This window comes from Nicotiana sylvestris, chromosome 7 (assembly GCF_000393655.2).
Source record: "Nicotiana sylvestris chromosome 7, ASM39365v2, whole genome shotgun sequence".
Taxonomy (NCBI): Eukaryota; Viridiplantae; Streptophyta; class Magnoliopsida; order Solanales; family Solanaceae; genus Nicotiana; species Nicotiana sylvestris.
This window is the reverse complement of record NC_091063.1, coordinates 107,665,875-107,687,257: the sequence shown is the minus strand read 5'-3', so window position 1 is coordinate 107,687,257 and position 21,383 is coordinate 107,665,875. Positions and strand designations below refer to the sequence as shown.

General features: G+C 38.5%; 2 protein-coding genes across 3 annotated transcripts; one reads left to right on the top strand and one right to left on the bottom strand.

Annotated features, from left to right (window-relative positions):
• Positions 1-8,388: 8,388 nt before the first annotated feature.
• Positions 8,389-14,928, top strand: LOC104216575 (ubiquitin carboxyl-terminal hydrolase 2). The gene is made up of 5 exons (XM_009766657.2): positions 8,389-8,527; positions 11,916-11,962; positions 13,544-13,590; positions 13,721-13,823; positions 13,912-14,928. The coding sequence occupies exons 1-5, from the start codon at positions 8,497-8,499 to the stop codon at positions 14,686-14,688; spliced, it is 1,005 nt and encodes a 334-aa protein (XP_009764959.1). The 5' UTR covers positions 8,389-8,496; the 3' UTR covers positions 14,689-14,928.
• Positions 14,929-17,025: 2,097 nt separating this feature from the next.
• Positions 17,026-19,944, bottom strand: LOC104216574 (CBS domain-containing protein CBSX3, mitochondrial). Of its 2 annotated transcripts, none has more exons than XM_009766655.2 (6): positions 19,811-19,944; positions 18,826-19,088; positions 18,547-18,628; positions 17,766-17,839; positions 17,558-17,618; positions 17,026-17,455 (listed from the first exon to the last, which is right to left on the bottom strand). In XM_009766655.2, exons 2-6 carry the CDS (start codon positions 19,081-19,083, stop codon positions 17,313-17,315), a joined length of 618 nt encoding a protein of 205 aa, XP_009764957.1. In that variant the 5' UTR covers positions 19,084-19,088; positions 19,811-19,944; the 3' UTR covers positions 17,026-17,312. The 2 variants fall into 2 exon arrangements, with proteins under 2 accessions (XP_009764957.1, XP_009764958.1); XM_009766656.2 differs by having other exon boundaries at positions 19,816-19,937.
• Positions 19,945-21,383: the final 1,439 nt, after the last annotated feature.

The window sequence follows — 21,383 nt, the reverse complement described above, 5'->3', positions numbered from 1 at the left end:
AGCCCACAAAAACATAAAACTTGAGGGTCAATTGAGCTCGAGTAGTAATCCGACTCGGAGATTGAACCTAAGACAGTCAAGGAAAAACGTAAGGGCTCCAACGCCAGCTAACACTAAAGGCCGCATCGACCAAACGTGTAAGAGCACCCGGGCATGCCTGATGAGCCCCGGAGCCATGTTACGAGTCTAAGGATTCTCGCCAACTCCGGAACTAGTCCACCTGGTCAGAATCAAAGCAGAAAGGGATACACAAGAAATAAAGCTTCAGGTTTTCTTTTATTTACATAGGCAAAAAGTGCATCCTCCATCTACATACGCGCTCTGCGAATATCACATACAAAATAGCAAAGTCTACGCCCCGCTCTAGAAGGCTACGGCCTACCAGCCTAATCTTCACTCTTCGCGGCATCGGCCAGAAGTGACCGAGCGTCACACTCGTCTGTCCTTGCTCGAGCAAGCTCTTCTGGGAGAACGAAACCCCCGGTGCCGATCTCTTCAAGTGCCTCTCTTCGGGATCTGCAACGAACATATTCCTCGATCCTCTCTTCATGATCGAGGGCCCTCTTCAACTCAGCTTGAGCATTAGTAGCATCCTTCAAATGAATTGCCATCTCCTGCTCAGCCTTAGTCCGGCTCAATGCTGCTTCAGCCCGAGCATCAACGATCTCGGCCTTGACCTTTGAAAGTTTAAACTCGAGCTTCGCGATCATATCCGCTTGAACTGAAGCATTGTCACGAGCCAAGTGGAGTTGGGCCTCAAAGGCAGGAACTTTAACCAAGGCATCATTCTCCTCTGAAGCTTGAGCCCGCACCTGAGCTCTCAGCTCACCACAGTCATTCTTGACTTGGTCGGCTTCACCCCTATGGTGCTCCAGAGCCTCCGTCTTTTTCTGCAATTGAGATAGGCAAAAAGTTAGCCTAAAAGGTTAAAAAGTGAAATGCATACCATGAGAAGTTACCTGCTCCATCAAACAACTCTCGTAATTCGAGCCCCGGTACGCCTCATATTGCCAGTACATCAACTCAACTTCCTTCTCCTCGCAGAAGAGCCTAAGGGACCTACCCTGATCCAGAGCTTTCCGAAGCCTAGCCCCATGATGGATCAACTCAGACCTAAGCCTGTCAAAGGCCTGCAGAAGAAAAACTCGATAAGGAAAGGAAGACGCGAGACGCGGAAGGCCTATGCCAAAACTCACCGCGAAGCGAAACCGGCGGACTTCCTTGAAGGCCGAGCACACTTCTGTTGGTATAGCCCCCTCGGCCCTGGAATAACCAACCTCGGTCGAAGCATGATCACTCAGAGGAACCACCGTTCCGGAACTGGAGACTTCAGGAACAGCAGGCTCGAGCAACGTTTTCTCCTCAAAGACGCGGGCCTGTTTAGCCATGCTAAAAGCTCCATCGCACTGCGAGTGCATATCCCGTTTATCACCATCGTCCCTTGGCTCGAAAGCTGACAACTCCTCCCTCTCTTCGGAGGAGCACAACCTCGCCCCTGGGTACCTTCCGATACATACGACGACAAGGTCAGTACATAAAAAGAGGAAAATGTCATCTAAAATATACGAAGACCAAGGTAAAAGCAGTGTACGCACATACCTTGGTATTTCGCTTCCCATCTACCCCGGGACATAGCTCGCCACCTACACTCGTCACAAGTCGAATGGGTCGCCAACCTCCGGACCCAGCCGGGTATATCGGGAACTTCGCCCAGTGCCCATGAAGTTGTTGTAGAAAAGGAGGAAACACAATTACTAAATTGGCTTTCGCCACGAGCGAATCTAAGAAAGCACGAGACACTCCACTCACGTATGTAAATCCATTCCTCAGGAAATGGCATAAGTTCCACGGGGATAACGTCAGTCATCCGGACCCAGAAGGAATCGACTGACCCACTCTCTATCCCCATCTTCCTCATCATCAATAACAAAGGGCATGGATGAACGGCAGTGGAAGGTCAGCATGACTCGATGATGAAAAGGCCAGTACAGCCTGACGAGGTGACTAAGCATGAATTCAAGCCCAGCATTCTCCGCAAAGAATCTCATCATCAGCACTACTCGCCAAAATGACGGATGTATCTGCACTAAAGTAAACTGATACTTCAAGCAGAAATCGAGCACGACCCTATCAAGGGGGCATAGTATGAAAGGATACAAGTACACGTTCAGGAATCCATCGGCGGGGTCCGTAATGCCCTCGTCCGAGGAAAGTGCCTGCAACGCTACTCCCTCGCCCCATCCGTAGTCTCTCCTCACTATATCCAGATATTCCTCTCTTATCGAAGACATAGTCTTCAGAGTAAACTCTCATGGATCCTGAGCAATGGGAGTGGAACTCTCCCATCCCTGCCGGATAGGCCCTGAAGTAGCAATCATGGCTATGGTAGAACTAGCAAACTGAAGCAGGGAACCTACATAAGCACTTTTGTGCTTAAGGTAACGAAGGACTCGATGCCAAGGCGGAAGGATAGCTATCTAAAATAATAGGATCTTCTAAGAAGAGGGATCCACCCTATATGTATGTGGGGAAGAAAAACGATTCGCCTACCCAAGATAGGCCCCGGGAGGCCAACGGCTTCGATACGGATCCCGAGGTGGTGCCCGACCCCAAAGATCTTCGTCAAAAGGAAGTTAGGCCCCGAAAGGTCGGCGACATTGTCTCTAGTCTAGAAGGTATCCGGCCTCGAAGGCTCATCCCAAGAAGAAAAGTAAGCACTTCAAGCTCCGTCCATGCGGGTTCGACCTTAGGACACCAACCGGCCATGGACAACCTCTCCACAGGAACCCATCTACAACGCCTTAAAAGATTATCTACATCAAATCCAAAGTAAATCTCCAGGTGCCTGAAGTTGACCTTCACTCAGAGACCACCCTTAAAGATTCCAAGGTTCAATACGCCATCTTTGTGGGGTTCGAGGGTCCTGACGATCCGAGTCTATCACATCACTTCAGACTTGGTCCGAGGGACCACGGTAGGCTCGGAAAGAAGCCATTTCGGTCAGCCAAAAGCTGGAAAGAATATCGACAATCGTCAACAAAGGCATACAGTCAAAATCCCCGCAAAAGTACAAGAATATGCAAGAATATGGCGAATACCAAAAGCAAAAGTAAAAAAGATGTCCTTTTATTTCATAAATATTGGCTTACAATGCCCCCGAGGGGTCCTTACATACAATTACAAAAGCCCGCAAGGGGTCCTTACACAGAAACAAAAAAGCAGAGGGATCACACACGTGGTAAAAGCCTAGAGCCTGGTCTACTCTCAAGGGTCTACCTCCTACAACAAACGCCTCCGGGTATGCATCCTCAGAAGCCTCATCCCGGTCTTCCGCACTGATATCCCCAAAGGATAGGTCGAGAAGCAGGGAGGGATGAAAAAATGCCATAGCCCGCCAAAGGTCGAGGACCCTCTCTGGCCAAGAGAACCTCAGAGAGACAGCGGACCTGGCAAGCATCGGCCTTGCTTGCACGGCTACTTTGAATCCACTTCTTGGAAAATTGAGTCGTGCAAGCTGCCAGCCTAGGGCAAAGCGTCACGTCAAGCTGAGGTATGAAGGTGAGCAGCGGTGTATAATCCGAGCCCCCTTATGAGCAGCGGTATATTATCCGAAGAACTTTTTACAGGCGAGGAAAGGCGACCCCCCGTATATCATTGTCTCGAGCCAATAGGGACAGCGGCAACAGATGTAACAACAACAACAATAACAACAGCGATAGAACGGTATAATCATGCTCGACAAAGGGGAGCTCAGGCAAAAGGCCACGATACAGCCTATCAGAATGCTGCCAAACAACCCTAAGGCCATGAACTCCAAACATGGTGATCAATAATAGAGGAAGATGGCGAGGAAAAAGGGATGAATGAGCATATGAAGACACTTGGATAGAAAAATAACCCCAGAACGCCCCCATTTATAGGAGATAATGACACAGTCATCAAGGCCTTTGGAAGATTGATCAGGGAATGCAATTACTGCATTATTGAAAAATTGAATCGACGGCGGTACTTTCGCCTTGGAGAACGGGAATCGACAATGCATTGAATGATGTCGAAAAGACAAGTCTAGGGGATGTCCTGGTTATCGTAAAAACTCATGCCATAGGTTGCATCATCGGTATGACATCGTCACAGGAAGCTCGAGGAGTCGGGTATTAAAATCGTTTCCCATCGCTTTGTTTTGAGAAATGCGGAGACTATCTGTATGCGGCAAAATCAGAGGGCCTAATTTCTTGCTATCGAGTCACTTCAGAAGAACACCTCGACACCCCGAGAACGCGAAGCTGTGGCCGAGTTCCCCCCTCCCTCAGAGCTCATCGAGGTCCGACTTAAAGAAGATACAGATCGAGGCTAGAGTCAAATTGGGAATTCCCAAGGCATCCGGCTAAGTCTGACAAAGCCGGCCTACCCGAGGCCTGTATCAAGGCGTCACATCTAGCCGTCTCATCTCCACGCTTTTACAATTAATGTATTTTGTACTATGGCGAGATTCTTATCCTATATAAAGGGGATCCTCATCTCTTTGTAAGGAGTTGTTGTTGTTCCAACTATTCTACACAAGATCAATAACAACTCTCTCTCTCTCTTTTCTCTCTAACTTACTCGCTCGAGGCTACCGCTTCCATTTATTGCTTTAATATTTGTTCTTCTTCTATTGCTTGATATTGGCCATAAAGAGCCTCCTTTAGTTACATCCTAACTGTTAGTCCCTTCCCGATTACCCTCGATAGCTCGATCCCGAGCCCAGGCATCGACCTCAAGGCCCCTCAACGGTCAGTCCGAGGCCAGAATAATTGATCTCTCGGTTCGATCATAGTTCTATTTTAGCTCGTATTTCATCTCTTATCTTCGTACACCTAGCATCAACTGCTCTAACAACTAGCATAAAAATAGATCACGTATTTTTAGAGTCCCATTTACAAATTTAATTGTTATTACCATTTTGACGGTAAACAGGACTATTTTGTATATATTTTTAATCAAAACTCAAGTAAAAAAGAGTGTAAAATGGACTAGAATCCCTAGTTATCAAATTCCAACCACAAGTCGTGGTGTAAGAAAGAGGCCTAAAGGGGGGAATGCCCTGGCATTTGGATTTATTCACAGAACAGTTGCCAAGATGGCAAGAAGAGTACAAAGTATTCGGAAGACATAAGTTACGAAAATGATAAGTGCACTAGTCAACATTCGAGGACGAATGTTTCAAAGGGGGGAATGATGTTACACCCCACATTTTCATGCGTGAACATACGCCATAAGTAAAGTGATGAAAGTCCGGAAATGAGATATTATATTCCGCATTTTCGTACGTTAAAGCGTCATCGTACGTTAAAGCTTCGTCGTAAGATTAATTAAGGGGTGTGCATTCGATTTTGACCTTTATCGATAATTACTTATCGATTATCGATTTGTACATATGCTTATCGTTATCATTTCAATAAGGTTTCGATTTTTTTGATTTCGATTTATTGATTTTTGGGGCTTATCGATTACACCAATAAGAAAATTTGCGGTATTCCACGGAAAATATATCGCTATAAACACACCTAACTAATATGGACAAAAAGAAGCTAAAATAAGACGAACACCGTTTATAACATAAAAATTGTGTCAACAAGCGCATGCAACGAAACTAAAGTAAGGGATCAAATGTATGCCACAACACTTCAACGGTATAAAAAATACATCATCACGACTAATTCTATTTTCCATTAATTTGAACTTCATTCCCTTGAGCTTTAAATATGATCATTCCTTAAATATGGTAGATAAAATAATAGGGTTAGGGACTTAGGGTAAAGAAAAGGGTATTATAGAATAAGTGTAAAAAACAAAAATTTAGTATATCTTATCGGTTTATCGATAAACCGATAACCAAAGAGGACAAAATCGAAATCGATAACTCCATAAGGAAAATTTCGAAATCGAAATCGATAAATCGATAAATCGATATCAATAAACCGTTAACAAATAATCGATTCGATTTATCAATAAACCGATTCGAATGCACACCCCTAGATTAATTGACGTAAATTCGAGAATGAGATTTATTTTGGGATTATAAGTATTACGCTATTTCAAACAAGTGATAAGTAAATTCGTGAAAGTGAAAAGGTAAGCAAATCAAAGAAAATGAATTTCGTCGAAGTTTGACATTTTGGGATAAACTATGGCCTGAGCTAAAATACCCGATATTTATGAACTAGTCTCATACAAGGTACCACACGACCATGATAATAAGGTGTACAAGGTATGTTAAAAGTGAGTAGTATTTTAAGTAAGTTGAGATAATTCTTAATTATATGGGTAATTGGTTAATTATTGGATAATGGGATATTACCTAATTAATTGGGAATATATTGGATAGGGATTACAAAGGATTATGTGGCAGCCCCAACTTCACATTAAGTGACTCATGCATTTGATTGAAAGGTGACAAATTATGAGGTTAAGTACAAGACACTACATATCTTCCTACAAAGACAAAAGATTGGCATTGTGGACTTTAAATATTTAAGGGAATGATCTTATCAAGCTTTCCTATGGCAAGTATTACAAAGCTTACGGTTTATATATATATATATATATATCCATAACATCCCAACCAATTCCTATAAGGATGATTATGCATAAGTTAAGAGAAAATTTCGTACGCTTAGGAAAAAGCTTACGGATGAAAGCTTCAGCAAAAGTCACACACAATATTATGATCAAATTCAAAGGAAAGATTCAACAACTTATTCAAAATATTAGCAATGGGATTTTGCGATTCTAAAGGAATACGGTGCAACCTTTTTCCAAGAATATCATATGGATTTTCCCCTACTCCAGGTATGTTAAGGCTAAGCTCCTCCTTCATTTTGCATGATCCCAGTAATTACACAAGTTTGATAATGAGGCATAAATAAAAATTCATGTCCCGGAATTTACGTATATTTTTCTAGTTTTGTAAGTTACAATATTCTCCTTATCGGGACTTCAAATTCAATTGAGTATTTCTTTCTTCCAGTCAAGAGAGCAAAGAGTTTATTTATACATTATTAAAGTATTTTCATTACCATCGAGCTATAATCGATGGGCAGGCCGCTATTGGGCAACCTCTGATCAGATGGTAAGTTATAACCGAGCCTACTGTGGCCGATCGCCTATGAGCGAGCCCAGTTGGTCGAGATACAGAGCCTAGTATGGCCGAATGCCTATGAGCGAGCCTACTACGGCATAGCAGTTATATATATATATATACCGAGCCTTATAAGGTCGGACATCTATTTTACTTACTATATTGAGAGAGTTTAGTCAGTATCAGCAGGTAAACATATATTCAGATTATCTTTGACTCCCAGATGCTTTCAGTTATTATATTATCAGTTCAGTTTCAACTTTCAGTATATTGCCTTACATACTCGATACATTATTTCGTACTGACGTCCCTTTTCTGGGGGCGCTGCATTTCATACGTGCAGGTTCAGACAGACAGATGGGTAGACCTCCTCATTAGATGTTGCCCGAGTTCAGCTTGATCGATAAGTTCCATACCCTTCTGAGTTGCTGGGTCTAGAGCTTTACGTACATCTTTGTATATATGTATATATGTTATGAGTAGGTCGGGGCCCTATTCTGATCATAGTATATCCATCAGTAGAGGCTTGTAGACATATCATGTCAGTTAATGCAGTATGTTGGGCTTGTAGGCCTTTTATGTACATTTTGTTGGTTTATGAGTTGTAGTAGTTATGAAGGCCTTGTCGACCCAGCTTTATATTGAGATTTAGTCAGTACTCGCAATTGTCTTGCAATGTGGCCCATGGTTAAAGTATAAAATTATATGCTCAGAATCCCTTAGTTGCAAGTTGGTACGTAAGGATAGGTAAGGCACCGGGTGCCGGTCTTGCCCCCCAAGTTCGGGACATGACATGGTGAGAGCGCATTTCATGATGTATGAGTTAAGCGCACATCATATGGTATTGAATTATTCCCTTAAGTGAAAATGGTAAAGGGTAAACCCATTATCCATTGTGTTTTGAACCTTGCGACATTTGTCTCGAGGATTTTTTAGTTAAAAAAGATGAGACACAAAAGAATTTGCTTTCTGGTGTGTGGATCAATCAAATGTGACAAAGAGGAATAGTTAATTTAGAGAATTTGAGTTGAAATTAGAAAGTAAAATCGTAAGAACCATGAAAAAAGACTATACATAAAGGAAGAAAAATAAAATTGATGAGAAGGTAAATATATTATTTAATTTAGTGAGAAAATTTTATCCAATTAACTCATTCAATTTTACCTCCACTAAATGTTAAAAATTATTAAAATTTAAAATCTTTTATTAATAATTATATAAATATAAGTATAAGTATAAATTATGGACTATATATTATTATGCTTCTTATTTCCAGGGCATTAAATATTCGGGGTGAATCCCTTGCCTTACCTTACCCTAGAGCCGCCCTTGATGCTCTGTATGCCCTTTCTCTTAGCAGCAGCTGATTAACAGTCATGTCGTGGTGCACTATCGAGTCTGATCCCGGTAAGTGTCCTAACTCTTAGTTCCTTATTCGCCTTCTGTCATGGGAATGAGATTTAGAGTAGAAAGAGTAATTCTTGTCCCTTTTTTTTTTAATGTAAAAAAAAAGAGTAATTCCTGTGTCTTTAGCTGTTAACTGATTTCCGAACATATAATTCACAAAAGGGGGAAAGTAGTAAGAAGAGAAGGAAGGGAACAGAATGAAGGGTTAGATGATCAAGTTATCATGTTAAAGGAGAAGATGATTAGGCTATTATATTATTATATATAGCAGCAATTTTCAAGTTAAACAAGGAGACATGTTGATAAAAGAAAATAAGGCAGAGTCTTTGTTACTGGGTATCAGCTCTAGTTGGCTTCAATGTCATCCCACATAATTTTGTGTTTTTCAATCTTCATGTGTTAAGGGTAAAATACCTTACCCCCCAAAAAAAAAAATTAGATAGTTACAAATGCTTTATCCAGAAAGATGTTTTCCTCTTCTCTAAATTTATTTTATGTTCCACGCTCTTCTTAGAATACATCTTTTATTGGTTTAGATCTATATTGCTGCACTGCTGTCGCATGATTACTGTAGATGCCCTTCCTTCCTGGCTGCTGGCAAAAATAGCTACTACTATTAGTTTTAATCATAATTATCAATCAGATCATCAACTGTTCACGGGCCTCCAAAAAAATCATCTGATCTCTTTTTGTATGTAGTATTTAGTGACAAGGTTGAAATCATTTTTAAAAATTTAATCTGTGGGAGATTCTGCTGAGATATGTAAAATATTTGCAGTCTTATCAAATTTAAGGTCAGAAAACTAATTGCGGCAAAGTCATCCTTCCCTTTGTTGCATCGTACGGTCCAGCTTTTCGCTTATTTGTCCAAAAAAGTTGCCACTGTTCGTTTCATCTCAAAAACTAATAATTGGCCTTTTGCACCCTTGGACAATAAGAGTTGGTCTGAAAAGTATGTCAGCGCATATCCAGCAAAAATATTATGGTGCTGCATGTTTTGATGTACTAAAATCTCCTTGACTTGTGTATTAATTATTGAATATCAATGATAGATAAAAATAGATCAGTGTACAATCTTTGAATGAATAGTTTTAGAAAATAATGGAGTTTGCATATTAAGAGTATTTCCATTCTACATATCCATCAGGAGAGGCTTAATAAGAAGGCTACTTGTTAACTTCATTTAGTAGTTAAAAGCTTCATCATCGACATCTCATACTGTCAGAAAAAATTATTTGCCTAATTTTGGTCAGCTAGTGCATGTAGCTGACGAAGCTGTAGCATATTTGGCACATTGGGATGGCATCATACTACTTAATTGATGGCGTGTATCACCCTTTGTTGAAGGACACCTACTTAAAAACATGATTTCCGTGATGTCTAACTTTTCAACTTTACGTTCTTATAGCATGGTTTAACTGGTGGTCTTGCTTGTGAATGTATATGTTGACTTCCGCGAACAATGTGAGCTAATTTGAAATTCTGAAGAAGAAAATTAAGTAGAATTAGGAGTGCTACAACGGGTCGCTTGGTTTGATAAGGGATAACTTGCCTGGACTGAATAAGAAATTAATCTATAGAGGTCATTCTTCTTCGTAAACTGTTTAACATATCTGTGTCTCTAATCATCATCTGTGTCTCTAATCATCATTGCCAACAATCTTGATGTGATTGAAATTAATGTAAACATGACACATAAGTCTTTAGTTGTAGTAGTTAACGCCTTACTGCATATACTATATGCTGATTAAGTAAGTCGAACCCATTGAAGCCAGATGAGGGTTTGGGGACTCTTTGGTGATTATTTTATTTCCTTTGCTTTTTTGTGGAGGTTTTTTTTTTGGGGGGATGGGGGCTAGGATTACAGAGATTCATGAGTGACTCCGAAGACCATCCTGTGCTGCATAAGAGGAGTAGAAATAATGCAAGGAAACATTCTTCTTCATCTTTATTCTTCTCGACGATTACCAATTAAGGGCTTGGGAACTCTTTCATGATTATCTTTTTTCTTTTCTTTTTTTAATCAGGATTCTTGGGTGTGTTTAGGGGTGGCAAATGGGCGGTTTGGGCAGATTTTGGGCGGGTCAAAATGGATTGAATTGATAAATGGGTCATTGCCCAACCCTACCCAAAGTTCACTTGGGCTTAGATGGGCTTGGGTTGAGATGAGCTAAATAATGGGTCATAGCCCAACCCGGCCAACTAGTTCTTTGGCAACATCTAACATCCATTAACAAATAAATTTTATTGTAACTTTTTTTAATAAGCAAAATAGTTATTTTGATTTTTTTTTCACGGATACATTGATTAACAAGGCTCGTTATCAGCTTTATCGATTTTATTTTATTGTTGTAACTTTCACATTTATTTAATCTTGATATTAAGTTATCAGTTAGCAGAAACTAATATCCCACTATTTCTTCTCCACATTTTATACTATGATCTTTGTCTTTTTAGTTTTTAAATTATTTTCTTAGTTGAAGTGATCAATTATCCAACACAAAAAATTAGTAATCCTTTCCAGAAAAGAATTTTATACGCAAAACCAATTGTCCCAAAAAAGGACAAAAAGTTAAATCGGAAATTTTTAAAAAAAAAAAAGATGATGAAATGCAAAAAAAGAAGAAGAAGATACAATTGCAAAACCCAGCTGTCCATAACCAGAAGCAAAAAAATGTAGGAGTATAAAAAAAGCAAAAACAATAACTGACAACTATTACTTTCAAAGTAGTGCTTGAAAAATTGCACATATCCTATAAAAGCTACAGCTACGTCGTACATGGACAAGTATAGTTTGACACGGATTAGATTTGGGCCATTTCACGGGTTGTGTTGTGCTATGTTTTTTTATGGGTTAAAATGGGTGCAGCCCCGAATAGCCCATCAGGAAATCTGTCATGCCCGACCCATTAAATACTGGGTGGATTGAATGAGCTTGAGCCAGTTTTGCCAGACCTAGTGTGTTGCACCCAAGGATGTGTCCTACTAGTTAGTGAAGTGTGTGCAAATGTTGGAGATTCAAGTCACAACAGAGATTTAAAAACACTAGATAATTGCTTCCTATCTGCTTAGGCCTTGGTAAGCAGAGTTACTCGGTACTTGTGCTATCCTTGACACCATCATTATCCACAGAAAAAAATAAGCAAAAGGATTTTTGGGTGTGGGTTTTGCTGTTTTGGGGTGAGGTACAGTTACCTGTGCTTTCCAATAGGAGTGGAAACAATCCAATGTAACATCCTTCTTCATCTTTATTCTTCTTCATAATTTTAGCCACTGTGGTTTTAATGCTGGTAGTATCTGTGATTTTAATGCTGGTAGTATGAGCTCCCTGATGCATTTCACTTGGTACAACCTTTGAATGAAAGGTACTGATGTTGCTTGCCTACAGGGGTTTTTACTGAACTCATACAACAGATGCAAGTAAAAGGTGTGCAGGTATTTTTCGGTTTACTCTAAAAAATTTCACTCTCTTTTCAGTTATGATTTGTTTTCTTTATTTATAGGTGTTTTAATCTCTCTTTTAGTTTGGAACATTTCAAGTGTGGCTATGCAATGAGAACATGTTTTGTGGAGATTTCCTTTCTTTTCTTTTTTCCTATAAATTTGATGATCATACATCACTTTTGCAGATATTTTTTTTATATACATGCGATTATGGACTTGAAATCTATATTTACTCGTTACATACCGAGATGCATGTAATGCGACTCAATGGAGTCTGTTTTTAATGACGGTGGTGTCCGGGCCAACTTACGTGCACCTCGAGTACTTGCTATCTCCGACTAGTACAAGCACCGAGTAACTCTGCCCACGAAGGCATACGCAGACTCAATGGAATCTTTATCTTTGCTATTATCACATTTTGTTGTGAGGCAAGTGGTTGGCTTGTATATCTGTTAAGCTTAGGAATTTCGAGCAATCGTTTTCTTTGGTCGGTGGTGAATACCTTTATGCTAGAACTTAAAAGAAGGAAAAAAAACATTTAAGCTAGAAAAGGAAATATATAAAAAGGTAGAGATTGACGTTTTCCCCCTCCATAGTGGTTTTATCATACCTCTCCACTGTCCTATCTTGTATTACTATCACTTTTAGCTTTAAAACTAATCTACAGAAGTCACACGTGATGCTTAAAGGAATCTTCATATGCCACTCCATGAGCGAGGAGTGCCACACATGAGGAGCGCTAAAGAAAGCAATGGGAAGTAACTGGCCTAGTTATGGTTTAATCTAAAGTTCCAATGCATTTTATTGATGATACATGTATATAAAATATAAATAGTTCAGCATGACCATACATTGAATTAAAGTGTGGTCCGAGGTTCCCGGAGTGCGATGGAGCAAAAAAGAACAACTATCCCTATCCGATTGAGTAACCCTTCAGTCATAATCACTTTTTTTTATAAGGTAAATTTTTTATTAATAAGGTACCAAGATGGTACAATAAAGTTACTGAAAAACATCCCAAATTGCAACATCAGCAAACTATTCTCCCCCTCCTAACCATCTCCAGGGGATTAAATGCAGATCATACTGCCTGTCAGGCTTCCTGGCAACAGCAGTTTGCTATTTTAATAAATGATGTTATGTAATTACTGGAAATTAGATAGGATTCGTTCATTTCATGCCATAGCAGGTGTGAAGCTAAAATCTGCAAATTATGGAAGAATAATGTTGGTACTTAATCATCTCTGCGCAACTTGTAATTCTGTTGTATGTTGAATGTGAAGAGGTAAAAACCAAGAATTGGCCATGATTGGAGGAGCTTTGGCTAAATTGTCCATCATTCCCCATCTTTTTGTGATTCTTTCAACATATTTGTGGTTATCTCAGTTCTATATGAAGGGGGCTTTCTGCTCTTACAATAGAAGCTGATAAGTATGATTGATGTGCTTTTCTTGAGATAAAGCAAATGAAAAGCTGGGGATTGGGAAGGGTGGGGTGTTAAAATGGTCAGATAGCCACTTCGTTTTGGGTGATTAATTTTTTCTCTTGTCGTGCTATTTCATGTTGAAACAGGTTGAGGAGTTGTATTCTTTGGATCTTGATGAGCTCAACAGTCTTAGGTAAACTAATTCTGCCATGTTAACATTAATTGTATGATTCTGCAAACAGTTTATTCTCAGAAGCTTCAAGCTTGTGTTTCCCCAATTCTTTCAAAAAGGAAATAACACTTAATCTTATGATTTTTCACAGGCCTGTGTATGGCTTGGTATTCCTTTTCAAATGGCGTCCGGGTGAAAAAGATGATCGCCTTGTGATCAAGGATCCAAACCCAAACTTATTCTTTGCTAGTCAGGTTAAATGGCTTTACATGATATGTGTGGTTAAACTAACGGAAGTTGCTTAGCACTATGACTAGTAACTCTTTTGATGACGTGAAACAGGTGATAAACAATGCCTGTGCTACCCAAGCAATCCTGTCAATTCTCCTGAACAGTCCAGATGTTGATATAGGCCCAGAACTATCAGCACTAAAAGAATTCACTAAGAATTTCCCAGCAGAGCTTAAAGGCTTAGCTATCAACAACAGTGAAGCAATTCGCACAGCCCATAATAGTTTTGCAAGACCTGAGCCATTTGTGCCTGAAGAACAGAAGGCTGCTGCAAAAGATGATGATGTATACCATTTTATCAGCTATATACCTGTGGATGGTGTGTTGTATGAGCTCGATGGATTGAAGGAGGGACCAATCAGTCTTGGGCCATGCCCTGGTGGGCAAGGTGATATCGAGTGGTTGCGCATGGTGCAGCCGGTTATTCAGGAACGTATTGAGAGGTATTCCCAAAGTGAAATAAGATTCAATCTGATGGCTGTAGTAAAGAATAGGAAAGAGATGTATACCACTGAGCTGAAGGAGCTTCAGAAGAGGAGAGAGCGTATTCTGCAGCAGCTGACTGCATCACAGTCGGAGAGAATGGTGGATAGCAGCCAAGTGGAGTCACTCAATAAATCCTTATCAGAAGTAAATTCTGGGATAGAAGCCGTTAGTGATAAAATATTGAGGGAGGAGGAGAAGTTGAAGAAATGGAAAACTGAAAATATCCGTCGGAAGCACAACTACATACCCTTTCTCTTCAACTTTTTGAAAATCCTAGCTGAAAAGAAGCAGTTGAGACCTCTTATAGAGAAGGCCAAACAGAAAACCACGAATCCCAGGTGAATTTGTTCACTTTTCACAGGCTAAACAATGTCGTATATTTGGTGAAGCTTATGTTTAATCTCTGATATTTCTCTAGTGTTAACTGAATGTGCCTCTTTGAGAGCTGCATGCTCTTCAGGTTAAGTTTGAGCGTTAATTTGAACTTGTGATTCATGCTGAACAAAATGCAATCTGGCGTTATATTCCTTTGTTGTAGAAATTCAGAGATTGTTAATTTAATCTTGTTTATGTTTCTTATCAGTCAGCTACCACTGGTATTTCCAAAGTAAGCTAAATGCATTTTGGGAGTGCATCTTCACCTTGTTTTTTCATTAGCAAGTAAATATATTACTTATTACAGAGTGAGTTAATATAAGCACGAACAGCAAAACTAAATGGAGTACGGTTTGTTATGTTTGTTTTAAAGCAACAAAATGATTGCAACTCAAGAATGTTTCTGTGTTTCTATATCATCTCTTCTCTCGGGGTCTTTCTTTGTATTATCAGTCATAAACAATTTTAGGTTTTACCAACAATAATTTGGATATAATACTTGTCTAGCACAAATCAGTTTGTTGAAACACTAACTCTGGACTTGAAATTCTTTCGTCATAAACACTTTGAAAGCACGGTTTTCGATTCATGAACAGATAAATTAAAGATTAAATGTGATAAATTTTAAACTTGTGGAGAAATGTTTGAACTTCTTGTCTTGAAAAGTCATATTTATTTCTCTTATAACTTTATTGACTTGACACAAATTTTGCTTAACATATTAGTAAAGTTAAAAACATAGAACGAAGAAGCATCCAAATAGAAACTGGGAGAGGAAAATGTGCTCATATACTGGAGCCTACCAAGATGGCATGATCAAAGAAAGATATTTGATCCATGCATTTGGACATAATTACCTAGTCAAGCCTTATTAATTCATGTTGATTTAGGCAAATAACTCTTAAACTTAGGACATAAAAAAAAATTATATTCAGTAAAATTTAAATGTTGGGTTTTGCTTTTACGAGTACTCCTCAAGACGTCAACTAGGTTATTTGAACAAAGCATCACATCTTTAAAAAGAAATATCCAAGTTTTTCTTGAATAAAAATAAAATTGTGTACTTCGAAAGAGACTCGGGGGAAAAGAAAAAGAGGCTCAGGATGCACTGTTGTCGTCTACAATCAGACACGGTGAAGACCCAAAGTTTCCACCATTGGCGCACATTTTCACCATAGCACTCAGATGCACCAGCCGGGAAAACCCGGGTCTGTACCGTGGCAGGGTACTACTCTACCACTAGACCACTGGTGCATGTTGCCTAAGTATTTCACAGATATTAATATAATACTGTCTCTAATCTACTAAATACACAAAAAGGAAACGTAAAATTAGTATATTCATGTACACCAATACGTGCATAGCCATGTGACTTATATCCATATTTATCACTTAAATCGTAGACAAACGAATATATACTCCCTCCGGTTCACAATAAGTAACCAATTTGTTTTTAACACGCCCTTTAAAAAAATATTAAATTCTATACAAAAATACCTACTATGACTAAACTACCCCTAATTAGACATTTAATGTGAGGAGTAAGAATTTTTTTTAGGAATATGTACATAAGGGTTATTTTGTAAAAACAAATTAAATTCTTTCTTGATTACATAACTGGACACTTATTTTGAACCAAAATGAAAAAGTAAATTGGTCACTTATTATGAACCGGAGGGAGTATCACTTAACTATAGTTAAGTTTACAAAAAATTATGCACAATACTAATAGAGCCCGTTTGGACATAAAAAATTTTACTTTTTTTCGAAATCAATGTTTGACCATAAAATTTTCGATTTTAACTTGAAAATAAATTTGAATTTTTTTGAAAATTTGAAAAACTCAAAAAAGCTGTTTTTCAAAATTTTCACTCATATCATTCACAAAACTTCAAAAATAACCCAAAATTATATTCATGTCCAAACACAACTCTAATTTTCAAATATCATTTTCACGTAGAAAATCTTTTTCACTTTTTTTTAGAATTTTACATTTCTTATGTCCAAACGCCCACTATGTCTTGCATTCATTTAAGCAGGACTGTTGGTATTTTAATCTTTCTAAGAACATTAAAGCTACGAATAAATGCTCATGGGAATATGACAAGTTTAATCCTTTAAACGAGATAGAAAGCCTTGAACCTGGTTAGAGAATTGACCCATAATCATGGGAGGTTCATTCCCAAAATCTTACAATGATTTAAAAGCTTAAGGAACAATTTTGAACATTAAAGATATCAATCCCCATTATGGAAAATAATTTTATCTTTGAAAAACAAAGGAAGGACAATATGCTCAGAGCAGTATGTCAATCTTAATCCCTTGAAAGAGATCAACCTTCAAGTTTTGGTTGAAGAAACTGGCATCTTTAAACAAGTGCAAATTACATGCAACCACAATGGAAAAAAGAAAGCTAGTGCAGATTGTATCTTATTGATCCCAAATTGGTAGCCCACATCCATAGGCGAACGTCATGCCAGAGAAGATGTAAGGAAGTCAACATTTACAAGATTAAGGGTTCTCAACTCAAGACATCTTTAAACTGCAAACATAACCCTTTCAGTCACCATCCATTTATCTGTCGTCATCATCTAGTAACCTCCTTGTATGAAGGCATTCAACCGGTTCAGCTCTTCCCTGTGCTCACTCACGACAGCACGGACAACATCTCCAATGGACACCATCCCTATCATACCTGTCTGATCAATGACTGGAATGTGCCTGATACGGTTATCTGAAAAGTGATATTGAAAATATGTAAACCTATCTGCTCAACTTGAATGAAATAGATTTAAGAATGGGAAGGAGCTTTGGGAAAAGTTGCAGAAAATAGCACCTGTCATCAGTTGCATTGCTTTCAGAACTTTGGTCTCTGGTGTGACAGTGATGAGCTTGTTCTGCAAACCCACATGGACAAAGGTTGGTCATGTTATGCGTTAATAATGCATTGAATATACAAGTGCTTGGCTGGGAGCAAATTTTATATGCTTCAGCATTTTTTCTTTTTTCCTTTTTTCTGATGAGAAGGGGCTTCTAAGAGTTACCTCCTCCGTCATGATGTCGCCAACCTTTGTTGATTTGGATGATCTTCCTTGTACTATGATTTTCCGCAGATAATCTGGTTCGAGAAAATTAATGAGAAGGGGATGGTGTTGAGGAGACGAGTAATCAGAACAATCATGGAAGTGCTTCGTGTGTCTAACTGCGTGCAACTTTATGTATTTACAACTAGTAAGTCCAACTTGAAAATACCAGACAGCAAAAAATGCAACTTAAAAGCTTCCATGCCTGTAGCTTACTTTTGCATTATTCGTATATACAGTTCCTGAAGTGAACAGAACTAGAAAATGAAAGAAACAGACAATGACGAGGAATTTATAAGTCACCGAATATCAGTAACCTTCCCCAATTCTACATTCATGCAATAATCCTCTGATGATTATTTTTTATAGCTTCCGTTCACATGGTCACATAGAGATTCTTAAATTGCACGTGTACCCCAGTAACTTTTCTAGCTTACATTCACATAGATCAAACAATAATCCTCAGATGATTTATTACAATAATAAAAAAAGGTCGCTGCTGACATCCCGATAATCTTAGAGACAAGGTGAATTTTGCGAGAACGGTCACATTGCCAGTCATAGAAAGACCCCAATATATTTGAAATTGTCCAGAGGATACAACATTTCTTGCAGCATTTATCTTTAAAGACAACTATGATAAGCTAAATTTGCAGACATGATTGTCGAACAAGTTCAAAATCCAATACTGGTGCAGGAAATTAAGGAAGCAGCATAGAGGTATTTTGAGAAAATTGTTTACCTCTTTCCGTAATAATCCCGGCAATTGACTTATTTTCCCCAGGTTTCACAACCACCAACGCTCCCACATTGTGTTGTGTCATCTGTATAGCCAAAAAGAATCAGTTTTAAGTTGTCACTACACAAGCGATAATGCACCAGTGAGCATCTGGCTCATAAGTGGATAAGAATTACACATTGTTCTTAGCAATATGGTTTGGTTGCACATAAATACATAAAAATGCAACATTAACTGTGTAAATGGTTAGATGCAAGGGCAATGTACAGATGATTTACTGACCGATTTCACAGCATCATAAACAGAGTCATCAGTAGTGCACCAGAGCCAGGAGCCATCAGCACCTTTACCCTTGCCTTTCAAAATGTCAGCTATTTTGGTGCTTTCAAAACCATGTTCTTCTATACGAGCAGCTGAAGTTGTTTCATGACGTGCAAATATAATTGGCGTCGCTACTGGATTCACCAATCGGACATGTCGTAGAACAGCGCTCTTGAGGAAACTTCCATGAGAAATGATTTGTTTGAATCCTCCTTGCATTTTGCCTATTATATTAGGACAACAACAACAACATCATCATAATTTCAGATATGCAATATAACAACACTGTCTAGCTTTATTGACTTGTACGCTCTAGAATATTAAATTGATCCAATAGAATCTTATATATTATAGTGCAAACAATAGGTTTTAACAACATTTTTTTTAAATTGAAGCACTGTGCAAAAGATCCACCAAATCTGGGAAATATTGAACAAAAAAGAAGAAAGATTTTAGAAATTTCCTTTATCTAGAGTCATTCGTGTAGACGTACTCTATTTTGTAATGGTAAAAGCACTCACTCAATCAAGTCCATACCACCATAACCAAAACATTTCATATCTAACCAAAAACAGAAGTGAAAAAAGTAGAACCAGTTTTATCTTATCTAAAGATATCATTGTCAAAGACGTTTCTCTAGATTTGTAAAAGAAAGATAGCATGTACCATTAAAAAAAAAGATCACTGTCCTCAGAAGAAGAAGGAGATTAAAAGTGATCAGAAAAGAAATCCAATAGGCGCCGTCAAAAGTCAAGCTGTTATTCACTTAACAGTATTTGTTATTCATTTCACAGTCTAGCATGTTCTGATCCTCAAATCCATAGATCTTCCTTTGTTTTTCCTCAACAATTAATATTGAATCAAATTGAGAAAACAAAAGGAACATGAACCAATTAATATTCCACAAAGAAATACAGAGTCTTTAAAGATTTATGAAGCAGCTCACCTCACCTCACTGGTATTGAGTTTGTGCTTCTGAAGAAAATGAGGGTTTCGAGAACAATTCTTGGAGTTTATCCAACTGTTATTATACTACTAGTACTAGCACTAGTGTAGCAGAGTGGGGCGTGGGGCGGGTGGGGTGGGGTGTAATATACTACTACGTCAGTGTCATTTGTAAAGGAAATCGGGCCGTACACATTGTATTTAGCGAGAAGATCGTGACCCTTCACCTTTCCACCAGTCAGTCACCTTCAGCGCCCCTTGGCCCCTGCTTATACAAGCCTAGGGTCGTTTGGCCGTAGGGATTTAAGAAAATAATTCTCCAAATAGTGATGCTTTTTATAAGTATAAGAAAATAATAGTTTCATATAACATGGATCGAAATAACATGATGCATGCGCAAGCTAATAATACAAAGCTAAATAGATAATAAATTAGACAATAAAAAATTATACTAAATATATTAATATGATTTGATCAAGTGACCTACATAAATCTACTAATATTAAAACAAAAACTTATTGAGAGAATAAGTTTCCCCTAAATAAGACCTTTTTAATGACTATATTGCGGATGTTGTTGTTCTTGTGAGTGTCACACCTCTTTTTTGCGCACCTACCCCGAAGGATAAATGCGTGAGGGAGTTTTTCTATTTTTAGTGACATTATTCGAAAATGGGATTATTTATTTGTTTCAGAGTCACCACTTGGGAAAGGTTTGACTTTTGGTATCCCAAGTCACCGGTTTATCTTGAATCCCAAATCGAGAAAATTTTCGACTTTCCAAATGAAGTCTGCGAACCAGAAATTCTAAATAAGGAATTCTGTTGACCCGGGGAAGGTGTTAGGCACCCACGGATCCCGTGGTTCTAGCACGGTCGCTTAAATTGTTATAATGGCTAAATATCTGATTTTAATACATGTTATAACTTGTGTGCTTTTATTAAGTTTAAACCGCTTTTATTATTATTTTTAATAGAATTGCAATGTCGTGAAAATGCATCTCGAACCACGTCGCAATCAATGCACCCGTGGTTGTTAATACATTCCGACTCCGTTGAGATTTGGATTTGGGTCACATAAATGCGCACCCGAATTTAAGAATGTAATTTAATTAAAATCGCGCCTAAAGAGTCTAATGCGTTATTATCTTTGGGGAAAGCCGTGAAGTTCGCTAGACGGCTCATCCCGTATTCTAAGTATTTTTAATATATACATTTATGAGGGCCCCCGCAGTTTGTACGTTTTATTGGGCGAGACTCGACTCATTTTATTTTTAAAAGGGCAAGCCTAAAAGCAAACTATGATTTATTTATTTTTTTTGTTTTGTCTCTAAAAAGAAAATATCCTAATTAAAATGTTTCAGGTCTAATACGAGCCAAGCAATAGTTTTAAAATAAACGTGTCATTGGGCTCAAAAGTAAGCCCGAAGAATATGAATTGAAACAACGGTCCATTAACGAAGACTGTTCGAGCACGGGCCTTAAAATTTGCCCAAACTAGAAAGGTATTTAATAGGCCCACTTCAAGACTTTTAATTAGCTACTGATCCTTGATTCTTACCAAACAGATTTCAAA

Excerpts from the sequence above, each read along its gene's own strand:
- LOC104216574 (XM_009766655.2), bottom strand. The coding sequence starts at position 19,083 with ATGCAAGGAGGATTCAAACAAATCATTTCTCATGGAAGTTTCCTCAAG. Across the intron at positions 17,619-17,765 it reads GCGACATCATGACGGAGGAG|AACAAGCTCATCACTGTCAC; the intron begins GTAACTCTTAGA and ends GTGGGTTTGCAG. Across the intron at positions 17,456-17,557 it reads AGCAATGCAACTGATGACAG|ATAACCGTATCAGGCACATT; the intron begins GTGCTATTTTCT and ends ATCACTTTTCAG.
- LOC104216575 (XM_009766657.2), top strand. The coding sequence starts at position 8,497 with ATGTCGTGGTGCACTATCGAGTCTGATCCCG. Across the intron at positions 11,963-13,543 it reads TGCAAGTAAAAGGTGTGCAG|GTTGAGGAGTTGTATTCTTT; the intron begins GTATTTTTCGGT and ends ATGTTGAAACAG. Across the intron at positions 13,824-13,911 it reads ACTTATTCTTTGCTAGTCAG|GTGATAAACAATGCCTGTGC; the intron begins GTTAAATGGCTT and ends GACGTGAAACAG.